The sequence below is a fragment of the Cavia porcellus genome, unplaced genomic scaffold (assembly GCF_034190915.1).
Source record: "Cavia porcellus strain 051 isolate PalLab524CR breed Dunkin Hartley unplaced genomic scaffold, mCavPor4.1 scaffold_20, whole genome shotgun sequence".
NCBI lineage: Eukaryota > Metazoa > Chordata > Mammalia > Rodentia > Caviidae > Cavia > Cavia porcellus.
In genome coordinates this window covers 36738164-36750619 of record NW_026947503.1, presented here as the reverse complement: position 1 = coordinate 36750619, position 12456 = coordinate 36738164, and the positions used below count along the sequence as shown (strand labels likewise).

General features: G+C 50.0%; 1 protein-coding gene across 1 annotated transcript in view; it reads left to right on the top strand.

The window, feature by feature from the left end:
* The first annotated feature begins 577 nt into the window (after positions 1-577).
* Ark2c (arkadia (RNF111) C-terminal like ring finger ubiquitin ligase 2C) overlaps positions 578-12456 on the top strand; it is a 102868-nt gene continuing 90989 nt past the window's right edge. The window contains exon 1 of the mRNA XM_063231736.1: positions 578-1107. Coding sequence (XP_063087806.1) covers positions 1047-1107 — 61 coding nt within the window. The 5' untranslated portion in view covers positions 578-1046. The remainder of the gene's footprint in view (positions 1108-12456) is intronic.

The following is a 12456-nucleotide window of genomic DNA, read 5'->3' as shown; positions in this document are numbered from 1 at the left end:
AGTCAAATGGTTGAACAAATGGCTCTGGATTTTTGGACAGTGTGTGGCTGTATAGACCGTGTGAACACATCTAGGATAATGTGTGGTTTTTCGATTCAGCAAATATATCGGGAGCTTTGTGCTCTACAAGGGCAAGAATGCAGTGCGCCTGCCAGGGAACCTGAGATGTGCGTGTTTTGCCTATGACTGCTTTGCGCGTCCTCTCATGTGTGTCTTTGGGAATGCGTTCTTGGCACGTGTCCCGCGTTAACAAGGCGGTTGTTCGGTGTGTACATGTTTGTGCGACAGTGCTTGGGTCTTGTTTGCGGCTGCTTGCTGGCTTTCCAGCTCCACTTGTGCCCGCAGTCGGGCTCTGCACGTGCGCCTGCCTTCCTGCGCACGTCCCCGAGTGACCCGTGCGCGGTGGGCAGAGACCTCTGGGTCGTGTGCACTTCTTGCGCTCGTGCCCGTCTCTCTGCGCTAAGGAAAGCACCTCCACATGTCTAGAAGCACGTCTTTCTCCGTATGTGCACGTTCCATGTGCACGCCGCCCGTGTATGTATGTGTGTGTGTGCGCGCGCGCAGGGGTGTCGCGCGCGCGCACCGGTCCGCGGGCAGCCAGGACCCGCGTTGGGCTCCACGCGTCCCGCGGGGCTGAACCCTCCCCCCGCGCCCCGCAGCAGGCCGCGGCGATTGGCCGCCCGCTCGCTCCCGGCCGTCACCCCGCCCCGCCCCCGCCCCTCGCGCTCCCGCGGTCCCCGCTGTCCCCCGCGGTTCCGGCGAGGCCGCGCCGCGCCGCGCTCTGTTCCCATTGGCTGCGCGCGCCTTTGTGTGGCGGCAGCTGCGGCCCCAGAGCCTTTGAATGTCGAGAGGGGCCGGGAAGGGAGCCTTTCCATGGGCCATCTGTTTCCCCGCCAGCCGCCGCCCCGCCGCCGCCCGCGCCCCGCGCTCCGCCTCCCGCCCCGGCGGCTCCCGCAGCCCCGCCGCCGCCCGCGCCCGCGCCCCGGAGCCGCGCCACAAAGGGCCCGCGCGCAGCCGCCGCCGCCGCCGCCGCGCGAGGAGCCAGGATGGTCCTGGTCCACGTCGGCTATCTCGTGCTTCCAGTGTTTGGCTCTGTGCGAAACAGAGGTATCGCTTTTTCCTTTTGGGGTCTGCTTGCGAGCGTGGATCGCCGCAGGCACCGGGCGGGGGCGGGCGCCGCGGGCGGCCGGGACTCAGGGCTCACCCGCGTGGACGCGGGACGAGCGGTGGCTGCTCCCCACCCCCTTTTAGGGAGACCCCCCGGGTGTGGGGGTGGCCGCCCTCGTGGGAGCTTCTGTAGTGAAGTTAGGGTTTGGCGAATTTGGGTCCCTCCCGCCCAGCCCTATTTTTATTCTTTGCGGCGGACGTGGTTCCTCCAAATCACAACCCTTTTCCCTTAATACCTAGCCCTGTGTGATCGAAAGAAGGCGAGAGATAAATGACTTTATGTCTGTATCTGTGTGTGTGAGAGAGAGAGAAAGAGAGAATGAATATGCACGCCTGGTTTTCTGCGACTTGCTTTTTTGAGACATATGGGTTTTCTTTTATATGTGTTTTGTATTTCTTCATTTTTGGTCAATCCCAATAACTGGTTAGCCGGGATCTAGGTATCTGCCTTATCCCATGCCCCAGCCCCCACCATCTCATGGGCAATTGCACGATTTCCCCGTCCCATCTTTTCTTCCCCTTTAACCCTTTTTGTGTTACTGCCCTTGTGCTATGGCCCTGCTCACCCCGCCCCCCGCAATTGTCTTTGTATGACAGTTGCATTTGTGGGTTCACAATCCTTGGGAATGTGTGTGTGTGTGTGTGCGCGCGCGCGTGCGTGTGTGTGTGTGTGTGTGTGTGTGCGCGCGCCTCAGAGATCAGACGTGCGCTGCCGCGCACCCCTGGGCCGGCGGAGCGGGGCATGTGGCCTTGGGTGTTGCGCTGTGTGTGAGGGTGAGATGGGAAGCTGTCCCCATGCCAGAGGCCTTTGCCCCAGGCAGCAGTTGACCAAGCAGCAGGCCAGCGCGGGCTTTGTTTTTAACTGTGATATACGGGATGTATTTGCAGTCCCCTTTCCCCACATCCCTTTTCCTTTATATTCTGCTACAACAATAGCTTGATTTTCTCCCTCCTCTCCCCCTTACCCCACATTTCTTCCATTTTCTTTCAATCAAAAATTGCCACCTCCCAAAGCAAATCCAAGATGCATTTCAATTCTTTTTTTTTTTTTTTTTTACTTTTTGTATTCTGCCTCTGGACTCACATTTCTCTTCTTGGAAATGTTTCTTCTCTCCCACTCCACGTCTGCTTCAATCCCTGCTGGCAGAGGCCCCCTCCCCACCCCCTCCCGCACACACTGAATGATGTCTTCCCTTTGCCGACCTGGCTCCGGCTCCAGTCAGAGTGGGGGGTGGGGTCGCAGGGCCAGCGCTTTAGTGCGCCCCGGGGGCCGGATTGGGCAGACCAGGAAAGCCCGGCCCTCCTCCTTCCAGCCCAGCTGTCCCCAGCCCCGCGCCCCTCTCCAGAACCCAGAAGGCAAGGTTGGCCCCTTTAGGCCTGTTTGAACCGCAGTTTTTGTGTGATGATAGAATGATGACATTCTGCATTTATCAAATCTTTTTTTTTTCTTCATTGTGTAGCTCAGTGAATGGTCAACTCGCTGCTGTGTGCGCTGTGACCCTTCTGCCTCCGCATTTAGCTGTATTGTGACACCCCTCTTAACCATTTCCTGTCTCCATCTGAGGAACGCATTGCTATTTAAGCGGCAGTATCCCCTATCTCAGGCCAGCCTAGCGTGGGGTTGAGGGGGTGTGTGAGGAAGAAGGGGGGCTGGATGAGATCTCCTTGAAATGCCAACCCCCTCCCCCTGTACACAATTATCTCTTATTAGTTGGCATTTCCTCTTAAAACGGGTGTGGAACATTACACTAGGCAGAAATTCAAAAATGATTAAGAAGGATGTTGAGCCTGAAAGTATAATTATCCTGATTAAATCATTATCATCCTCATTAATACCACCAATCTCTAAATACCATTGCAGGATACTGGTTCCATGTTTTGAAATTCAAATTGTTCAGCTGCCTTAAATTTTATTTTTAATACTTCTCCCCCAACCCACCCCCACCAATCCAACAAAACAAATTTTACTTGTTAGTCAAAGTTTACTTTCATGGCTAACACACCCACAGGAAATTTAAGGGCTGAGGGGTGAGTTGGGCTGTGGGTAAAATTTAGCACAGTGTGCTAAGAATTCATGACCTTCCGATAGAGGATACTAATGCTTAACTCAACAAGATCCTACACCACAATCTTCTTGTAAAACTGTTAGATAGTCTGCCAGCTTAAATCTGTTCTTTTTAATTTCCATTGTAGTAGTGTAGGATGTAGGCCATTTCAGAATAGATGTAGAGAAATAACCATTTTTGTATCTTCATCTTGTTTAGCCGAGTACATTGCACTGTAAATCCCTGTTAAGTGGATTCCTTTTGCCTTGGCTTGGAGGCTGCAACACCCCATTTTCCAGTTGTCTGGGTGGCCATCAGCTGGCTGCTTCGTAGCACCCAGACATACTGAGGATTCCATTTAGTTGGAGGCAAAAATTGCTAAAGACAAATATCAAAAAGAAAAATCTCTAATGAAATGACAGTTGCTGCTATTCCAGTCTCTGAAAATTTGGTGCACCAAGGTCCCTGGCTTACGAGGAAGCCATGGCCATAGGGTCTTAATTGTTTAATTGTACAATGTCAAGAGCATCTTTGGACATCTGCCCTGGCCCTCAGAGCTGCTTCTGTAACAGCCGGCTCCCTTCTGCTGCCTGGCCAGCCAGACCTGCTCGAAAACTGGAACAAAACAGCAGCAATCATGAAAGAATAGAGCCCCCTTGGAGGGCTCTTCCAAAATAAAGTCGCAAGTAGCCTCCCTGGACTGCCATTTGGCAAATAAAAAAAAAAAGAAAAAAGGAAAAAAATCTCAGCAAAATGGTTTTCCATTAAACAGGGGTAGCGTGTTCTGCTGTGCTGAATTACTTCCTGTTCTTATTTTGTGGGTAATTTTTTCTGTATCAAATATCCTTTTGGTTGTGTATCTTTTTCACCTTTTCTTGTACTAAAACTAAAGCATGATCTGTATTTTTTTACATCCCCCAGTTGACAATGTACAGCGCTCGGTTAGAGGTGTTACCCTGCTGAAACGTACTGTGGTCGTGTAGCCCGGGCCATCTGCTCATTGTACGCTGCTTTTGTTCTGTTGCCCTTCCGAAGCATGGTGGGCTCAGCCTTTTTTTTTGTATCGTGTGCATGATGACATTGTTACACACAGAATCCACTAATACTAATATACAATCTCTCAATAAAGAACTAGTTTTCCTATATTAACCTAGTGTGCTTTTTCTCTTGCTGTTTTCCCATTTATTGTCGTATCCTGCTGTTTAGATTTCCCCCCTTGCTTTTCTATCCCCACCCTCACCCACCCACCACCCCCACCTCCCATTGTAAGATTTGAGTGAATGCCTTTTCTTTTTACCTTCTTTCTTTTTTTTCCTTTCTTTTTTTTGTGGCAAGATATGGTGACTTTAATCTCATCTAGTCCATATCTTTTAACAATAGATTGGGGCCATGGGATGGGCCAGTTGTCCTGTCACGCTGAAACAGCATATAGAGAGCACCCCTGTGTTAGGCCACCTGTGTGCCCAGAGGTCTCCACATTTCATCTTAGTTTTCCAAGCTACACAGGCACTGGTTTATGATGCTGGAGAAGGGAAAGGAAAATGACACTTAGGTTGAGAGAAGGGATACTGTTCTTAACTAGCAATCTTGTAGCATTTCAGACTCACCTGAAAAACCCATTTTGGTTGTGCTTTAACTTTTCTGTTTACTGTCTCATTGATTTACTGTCCTTATAAATTATGTTGGGGGTGACATGTGACATATAGCTGAAGCCATGGTCTGGAATTTTCAAGAATCTTCTATGTGCATATTTAAATTTTTGGGACCTACAGTGTAAGATTCCCATTGAGATCCTGAATAAGGATGCATTTGAAATAGAAACTGAGACCACCCTACCTTGTCCCAGGGCTGGCCAGCAACCCGACCTACTACTATGGGAATAAGAGAATCTGTGCCCTCTGCAGCCTGTGAGCCTATTAAAGCTGATTATACCCTGCTAGCCTGACAGCTGCTTCATCTGTGGCCCTAAGGCCTCTGTTAGGAGCAAGCAAGTCAGATCACAGCCTTTGTCTGTGTGTGTGTGTGTTGGGGTGGGGGTAGGGAAGGTCAGGAGGGAAGTTACGACCTTCTTCTAAATTGAATTGGAAGAACCTTTAAAATATGCCTTTTTTCCCTTCTATAATTGCACTGGAGAAGCCAGTGGAGAGGTATTTTTTTCCTCTTAGAGTGGAACCCAAATTCAAGCATTTGTCAATTACACCTATTCAGTTTCAGCCCAGAACAAGCCTTGCTAAATGAGGCGTTTTAGACACCCAAGGAAATCAGTTGATTAAAGAAATTCATGGTTCCTTCAAGGGGTCATCGTTTGGAGGCCCATTCTCTCTTGGCGGATGTGCCTTGTCCTGGTTCTCGGGCTGTCTCCCTGTGCTCGCTTGCCTATGCTGCTTTCCTGGCAGGCAGATTGGCAGGGCGGGTGGACGGGCGGTGCCCCCTGCCTGACCACTGCGCTTCCTTGCCTGCTTTGTGGCTTCAGTACAATTCCCCCTGTGCCTCCCTCCCAGCTGCCCTCTCTGCTCTGGCCCTTTGTTCACATGCTCTTCCCAGCCAGGGTGGGAAAGCTGAGCTGATTTACTGTGACACATGGACACACATGGATGTTCCCGGTGGAGGCTCACGCTGTCGGGAGCAGAGATAGCAGGTCCCCAAAGCCAGTCTTGAGGATGTTTTTTTCTTTAAAATTTTTTTGTTAATTTTCATGAGACTATTAATTTTGCTCCTAGTTTGAGAAAGCAAAATACCCTCCCAGCCAACCTGAGCAATAATCAAACTACCCTAAATCAGGGGACCACTCTCATTTTTATCCTGAAGAGTACATCATCAGTGTTAATTAATTCTACGATTTTTATTTTTTAAATTAGTGTCAAGTATATCAAAACTGGTTGACAATACATTTTGAGGCTAGTTTATTAACCTAGTAATAATGTAGAAAGCCACTGGGTTAATGGGAAATCGTGTTTTGGCAATTTATCAAGTGCACACTATATTTGACCCAGATTGTCAGAACTAAACACTTGACATATTATGAAGACTACCCCCTGAAAACTGAATAATTTAAGAACTACAAAGCTGATATATGTTATATTTATTCTCTTAACCCTCTGACACAGACCTGCTTTGACTCAAGCATTTTGGAAAAGCCACCTGTTAAGGGGATCCTCTACTACTAGCCCTGTGATAAGGTAGCCTTTGTTCCAGTCTTTCTGAATTCAAGAATTTCTTTTTAGATTAGCACTGGATAAGGCCCACTTAAGCAAGTTTTCTAAAATGATAATTTTCCAAAAAGCAGCAAACACTATTAAATGTTCGGGGTTAGGGGACAAAGCCACTGAGAGCACTAACACATTCCTGCAGCTGATGAGGCTGGACCATCTTTCTTTTTTTGCAGCTTTCTCACTTACTGCCCCTCCATCTTTAAATAAGCAACCTGCAGTGTCACATTGGAGAACTTGGTAGTTGCCAGAGAGTCAGTGACTCTGTGCTAGATCCAGGTGTACCCTTGAGCCATTTTCTGGAGCCAAGACCAGGAGACAAAATGCTCTTGACTCTGATTCGGGGCATTCTATTCATTTCACGATCTAACAATGAAATGTAAACATGACCCCGTAGTTGAACCACTTGCAATGCTTATACCTCATGTGCTGATCATTCATTCATTCATTCACTCATCCACCCACACTATTCATTTAGTTAATAAGTGTTCTATGGTATCTACTTTGGGCCATGTCCTGTGTTAAGATGGTTACAGAACAAAGAGGGACCTCCTGGGCTTATGCTAAGGCTGGGAGGATATGGAATGCTCAGGGCACCAGATGCTGTCCAAGATGTCTGAGCTGAAGCACCAAGTGAAGGGAAGACTGTCCTGGCTGGTGCAGCAGGCTCGGAGCTGTCCAGGGTGTGGGTCCTAGCTCAGTCTTGATCTGGAAGAGTGAACCTAGCTACTGGTCTGAGCATCACCTGGACGACGACCATCATGAAACCTACCTGACAGGGGGTGTGCAGACTGAAGGCACCTCACACACAGTGAGGACATGTTAGTTGGCTGCCTTTCCTCTTCACAACTGTAGGCATTTACCGTTGGCTTGAGGATCAAATAAAGTCAGAGATGACCTTGCTGAGGAGGTGGTGTGCATACAGGATGGAGTAAGAGGGGAGGCTTGCCGTGTAGGTGTGGGGATCCAGTGAGATTTTGACCAGTGCCAGGGTTCTGCTGATTTGTCAAGAACACATGTGCACATGAGGAGGGAGGTGTGTGTGTGTGTGTGTGTGTGTGTGTGTGTGTGTGTTGTCTTACACAGCAACAAGGGCTGCAGGCTATTGTCCTGCCTTTGAGTGACTCCCCAGAGAATAATCAGGAGTCTCCCAGTACAAGGTCTACAGAATATGGGGAAAAGGCTGAAGGAGATGTCAGAGACAGTTTCTGAAGCCTTTGGAAAAGTTTGAACTTGCTCCTGTAGCCCCTGGGAGCTCTCAGGGGACAGTGGTGTATAGATAATTTATTCTGGCAGCTGATGACAGAGAGGTGAGATGGAGGGGCTGAGGTCAGGGAGGAGGCCATGGAAACTTTCTAGGGGTGAGGGTAGGAAGACGGCTAGCGTGGTGGGTGGTCCTTACCAGAAGGGAAGGAGGGAGCAGGGTTGCAAGTGGAAGGGGCTCAGGAGGGTGAGGTCTTCAGGATGCTGGGACAGTGTATCCCATGAAGACAAATGGAGGATGAGAGGAACAGTCAGCTCGGTGAGCAACGAGTCCTGTGTGTAGAAAGCATACAGCATTTGGCAAACGAAAGGGTATTGGAGTGACGATTGGGAGTAGAGACTTCTAATACCATGAAGTCCAGTTTTCTGTTGGAATGGGAAATGAACTTCAATAGTAAAAGCCTTCATGTTTACATGACCCCTCTCTCTGCATGCCTGACACCCCTAATTGGATAATTTACAGCTACCTTGAGCTGCTGGATCACCTGAAGCAGCCGCTCTCGCATTAGCCTCTCTGGTGGCTGTAGCTGGGCCCACGGTGTTTCAGTCTGGATATATTTTATTAAGTTTTCTCCTTCTGAGAAGAGGTTCCAGGACAGGCGAATGCCAGGAGTTTTGTTCCCATGTATTTGCAGAAAATCACCATTACCATGAGAAGGAGGAGCTGGAGGTACCCAGCCTGGTAGCTGAATGGGGTGGGCCAAAGGCAGGGGTGTGGTGGGGTGAGGACAGGTGGCAGGGAGTCATGGGCTCTGGTCTCAAGATTGGTCCCCTTTGTAGAGGGAAGATTTCCCTGATTCAAAGTTTATTCTCTTTCATGATCTCTGTTTTTCCCAGTGAGGAAGTAACTGGGAACCAGAGGAAGAAACTGAGGTCTAGAGTGGTGAAAACCCTTGCCCTCCTGCCCCCACCAGTAAATGACTGAACCAGGTGCCTGAGTGCTCAGCTGTAGTTCCAGCACTGGCCTCATGGTGGTCAGGCTTCAGGGACCTCCTTAAAACTAAGGCAAGGAGAAACAGTCCTGCTGTCTTCCACATCCAGTTCAGACCACTGGACCCTTTATCTGCACCGGGAGAGGCCTCCTTGCATCTCGCACACTGCAGACTATGATAAGTTCAGTTCCTAATGCTGAGCGCTGTGTGCCTCACAGTGGGCCCTGAGAGGTGGGGTGTGGCTTGAGGACCAGAGAACCCTTAGTAGGAACTGAGCCAGAAACTAGGACCGGGAATGGTGAGTTCCTTTAATTTTCAGGAGCTGCCTCAGCAGAGGCTTGGCCTGCTCACTGAGGGGGATGAGGAGGCAAGATACGTGATTTGCTTTCACAGAAATAACAGGCATCCTCTGCATTGTAGGTGTGTTTTGCAAGCTTTCTTAGATCATCTTGCTGCCTTCACAGTTGTCTTTTGTATCATGGAGATAACAGAATCCCATTTGGAAAGTTTGGAAAGTAAACCAAAGAGTAAAGTCTCTTAAGGATTCCGCCCCTCCGATCGCATGAATGAACTGCCTTCCACATTTTTGTACATACATTTAGTGTGTGTTTATTTTGCAGTAAACACAGTGTATATGTAATTTGGCATTCTCCATTTTTTATTTCACATAATGTCACACACGTTTTCACATTTTATTGTATTTTCACAAGCATCACTTTTAGTGATTATAATCCACTGGAATGGTGGTTTGATAGTTGGGACTGGGGCCTTCTGATGCACTCAACTGCCACGGTCGTGGAGTCTCTTCATGCTGGCCTACTCTCTGCTTCCTTCTGTATGGAGCTGTGAGGAGAGTTAGTGGATGACTGACAGGTCCCAGCCCTGCCTAGTGCCAGTCCCTTCCATCAGCAGGCCCAGTGGGGCAGAGGTGTAAAGGAAGGAAGATGGTGATAAGTGTTCTGTGACCTGGGTTCTGCTTCTTTTCCTGCTGTGAAAAGAACTGTGATCTTGAGCAAGTCAGTTTCCCCCATCAGTCCTTAGTTAGCCTGTCCAGGGTCTTGTCACGTGAAGTTACACGTGTGACACAAACTGCAAAGCCAGCCCAGGAATGACTAGCATTGTGCACGGGGACACAGTCCTGGCTTCGAGTCCTTATCTGTCAGTTACCACCCCGATGATGCTGGCCAAGTCGCCCTGCTATGCGACTTTACTTCCTATCTGCCAAGGGAGATAATTGGCCTAATTGCCCCTTACTGCTCCAAAAAAACTGTGATTTCCTCCTAATGAGAATAACTTCCGTTTCTGTTACCTTTTTATCAGGACAGCTACACACGCCCCTAAGCATTCTGTGGGCCCTTGGTTTCTGCTGGTCAGGCTGTACTGTGGTACAGGTGACAAGGGAGTAGTCATGGCTCCTGCTGGGCTGGCGGCCCTTGGCACAGACCCCAGGGCTCCCCAGGATTTAGGGTTGGGAGCGCTTCTGCTGCCACAGTTCCAGGGCTGAGGAGTGGGTTGTTGCTTCCCTTTAAATGTGCCCTGAGGTTGGGGCAAGCAGCCTCCAACAAATCCCCCCAGCCATTGAGGGATGATGATGTCACCCACGTGGTGGCCTGGCCATGGCAATGCCAGTTCATATTCCCAGTTCACAGGGTTGGCTTCCCAGTCTAGGAGAGGAAGTGGCAGAGCTGAGTCAGCTTGTGCCTGCAGTAGGGAGGGCAGAGAGGCAAAAATTCAGCCAACACCTGTCTCAGGGAAGGCAGGAAGCCCCAACAGCTGCTGCTTCCCTGGGGGCTGAGGGTAGGAGGGAGGAGCCAGTGCCCTCCGTGTCCCTCAGCCGGCTGAGCTCCAGTTCTCCCCGACCAGCTGCCACGATCCTATGCCATCCCTTCTTGAGAACCCCTCCTCTGGGCTGTCTGCCCCTCAGGACTACCAATGTTTTAGAGCAACTGTTTATTCCAAGGCCTGTGGGAGCTGAATGTGCCCACTCCTATCTCAGAGCCAGAGGCACTAGGTTTCCTTTACCCAAAGGATGCCTTTCCATAGCTCTTGGCCTTCATGGTGGGCTCATTCCCTGGAGCCCAGGTGGGAAGGACCCTACTCCTCTACCATCGAGGCATGGGCCTGCTGACCAGAGTTACAAATTCTGATTCCAGGGAAGGAAAGGAGAAAGGGGAGGCCTAGGTCCACAGAAGTGGCTCTTCTCAAATCTCCCTGTACCTTGACCACCCCATGGCCCATGGTATCCCCAGTCCTGCTGAGGGAGGAGACCCCAGGGTAGCTGGGACAGGGCCATGGCCCCAGCTCATTCAGTGCTCACCAGAGCTCCTCATCTTGGACACCAGGGTGGGTCAGCCATGGCTTTCCCTTTGCTTTAGGTAGGCAGGCTGGTGTAAGTCAGGCAGGGTCAGGAGAGAAGCAGCACATGGTGGAGGGGAGGCAAGCCTTGCTTGTCTTCTCTGGCTGGAGTAATCCTGAGGCTGCTCCAGGATAGGTGCCCAGGATGTGGGGCTGTACCCACCACAGAATTCAAAAGGACAGATAGCAAGAGTTGGTGGGAGGTTAACTGGACCTGCCTGAACCTGGGGGACCCAACCGTCCAGGGAAGTCCAGGGAAGTGGGGGCGTGAAGAAGATACATCACCCGGGTGAGGGACTCATTGCCAGCTGGCCTCAGCTTGATCCTGCCTGGTAGGTGAGGTGTGAGTGAGGTGAAGAGCCTGGCACATGGTGGTTCACCCTAAAGGGTCCCTGACCAGCCCAGACTCCCTGGAGAGAGTGAGAAAGGAACAGGGGAGTCGAGGTGGTCAGAGCTGGGCTGTGCTCACTGCCCAGGACCTCCTCAGCAGGGGCACTCACCTATCCCATGTGGTACCCAAGACTGAGAGGAATTCCCTTGGGGAGCATCAGACTGCAGGGGCTAGGGAGTTATTAGATGTATGCTCAGCAGGCAGAAGAACCTTAGCTCTGAGGCAAAAATGGCCTGGACTCACTGCAGGGTAAACACAATTCAGTTTCCAGTTTCACCTCTCAACTGGTGAAAAGCCAGCCAAATGCCTCTAGATGTGGATTTTCCACACACTTTTGGGTAAAGATATAGACCTTCAGTGACATATTCAGTCCAAGCCGTGCCCTATGCTTACACTCTTCCCAAATGTAAGTGCTTCTTGGACGTGTGTGAAGAGCATTTTGGGATTGGCCCCAGGCCTCTTATTCCCAGCACTGGGAGCCTGGAGTCCAGAGAGCAGAGTCCAGAGCTGGCTTCCTGAGTCCAAAGCAGGATTAGAACCAGATTTTTTTTTTTTGAAACAGGGTCTTGCTCTGTAGTCCAGGCTGACCTTGAACTCACTATGTAGCCCACGCTGACCTTCAAATTGCGGTGATCTCTCTCAAGTGCTGGGATTACAGGTGTGCATCATGCCAGGCTGGAACTCAGATTTTTGATGCTGAGGGCCAGAGGGATCCTTGGGTCCTGATACAATCTGTTAAACTGTATGAGTCTGGGCAGCTCAAGTAGGGCTAGTCAGGACTGATATGCACTTGGGTGAAGCTTGAAGCTTACGTGGTACGTGGAAAGGAGGTCAGGGCATGGAGATAAACCCACCATAGTGCTGTGTAGGGTTTCCTGGACACCAGATGGGGCTGCCCCTGTGCGCTAAAGATTCTATTTTTTTTATTATGGTGAAATAAAAACAGCATAAAATTTGTCATTTTAGCTATTTTATAAGGTATAACCCAGTGGCATCAGCTGTACTCACACACAATATTGTGTAACCATCACCACTTCTTATTTTTTACACTTTTTATTATTCCAAACTAACAAAGGCTTCCATTAGTCTTCACT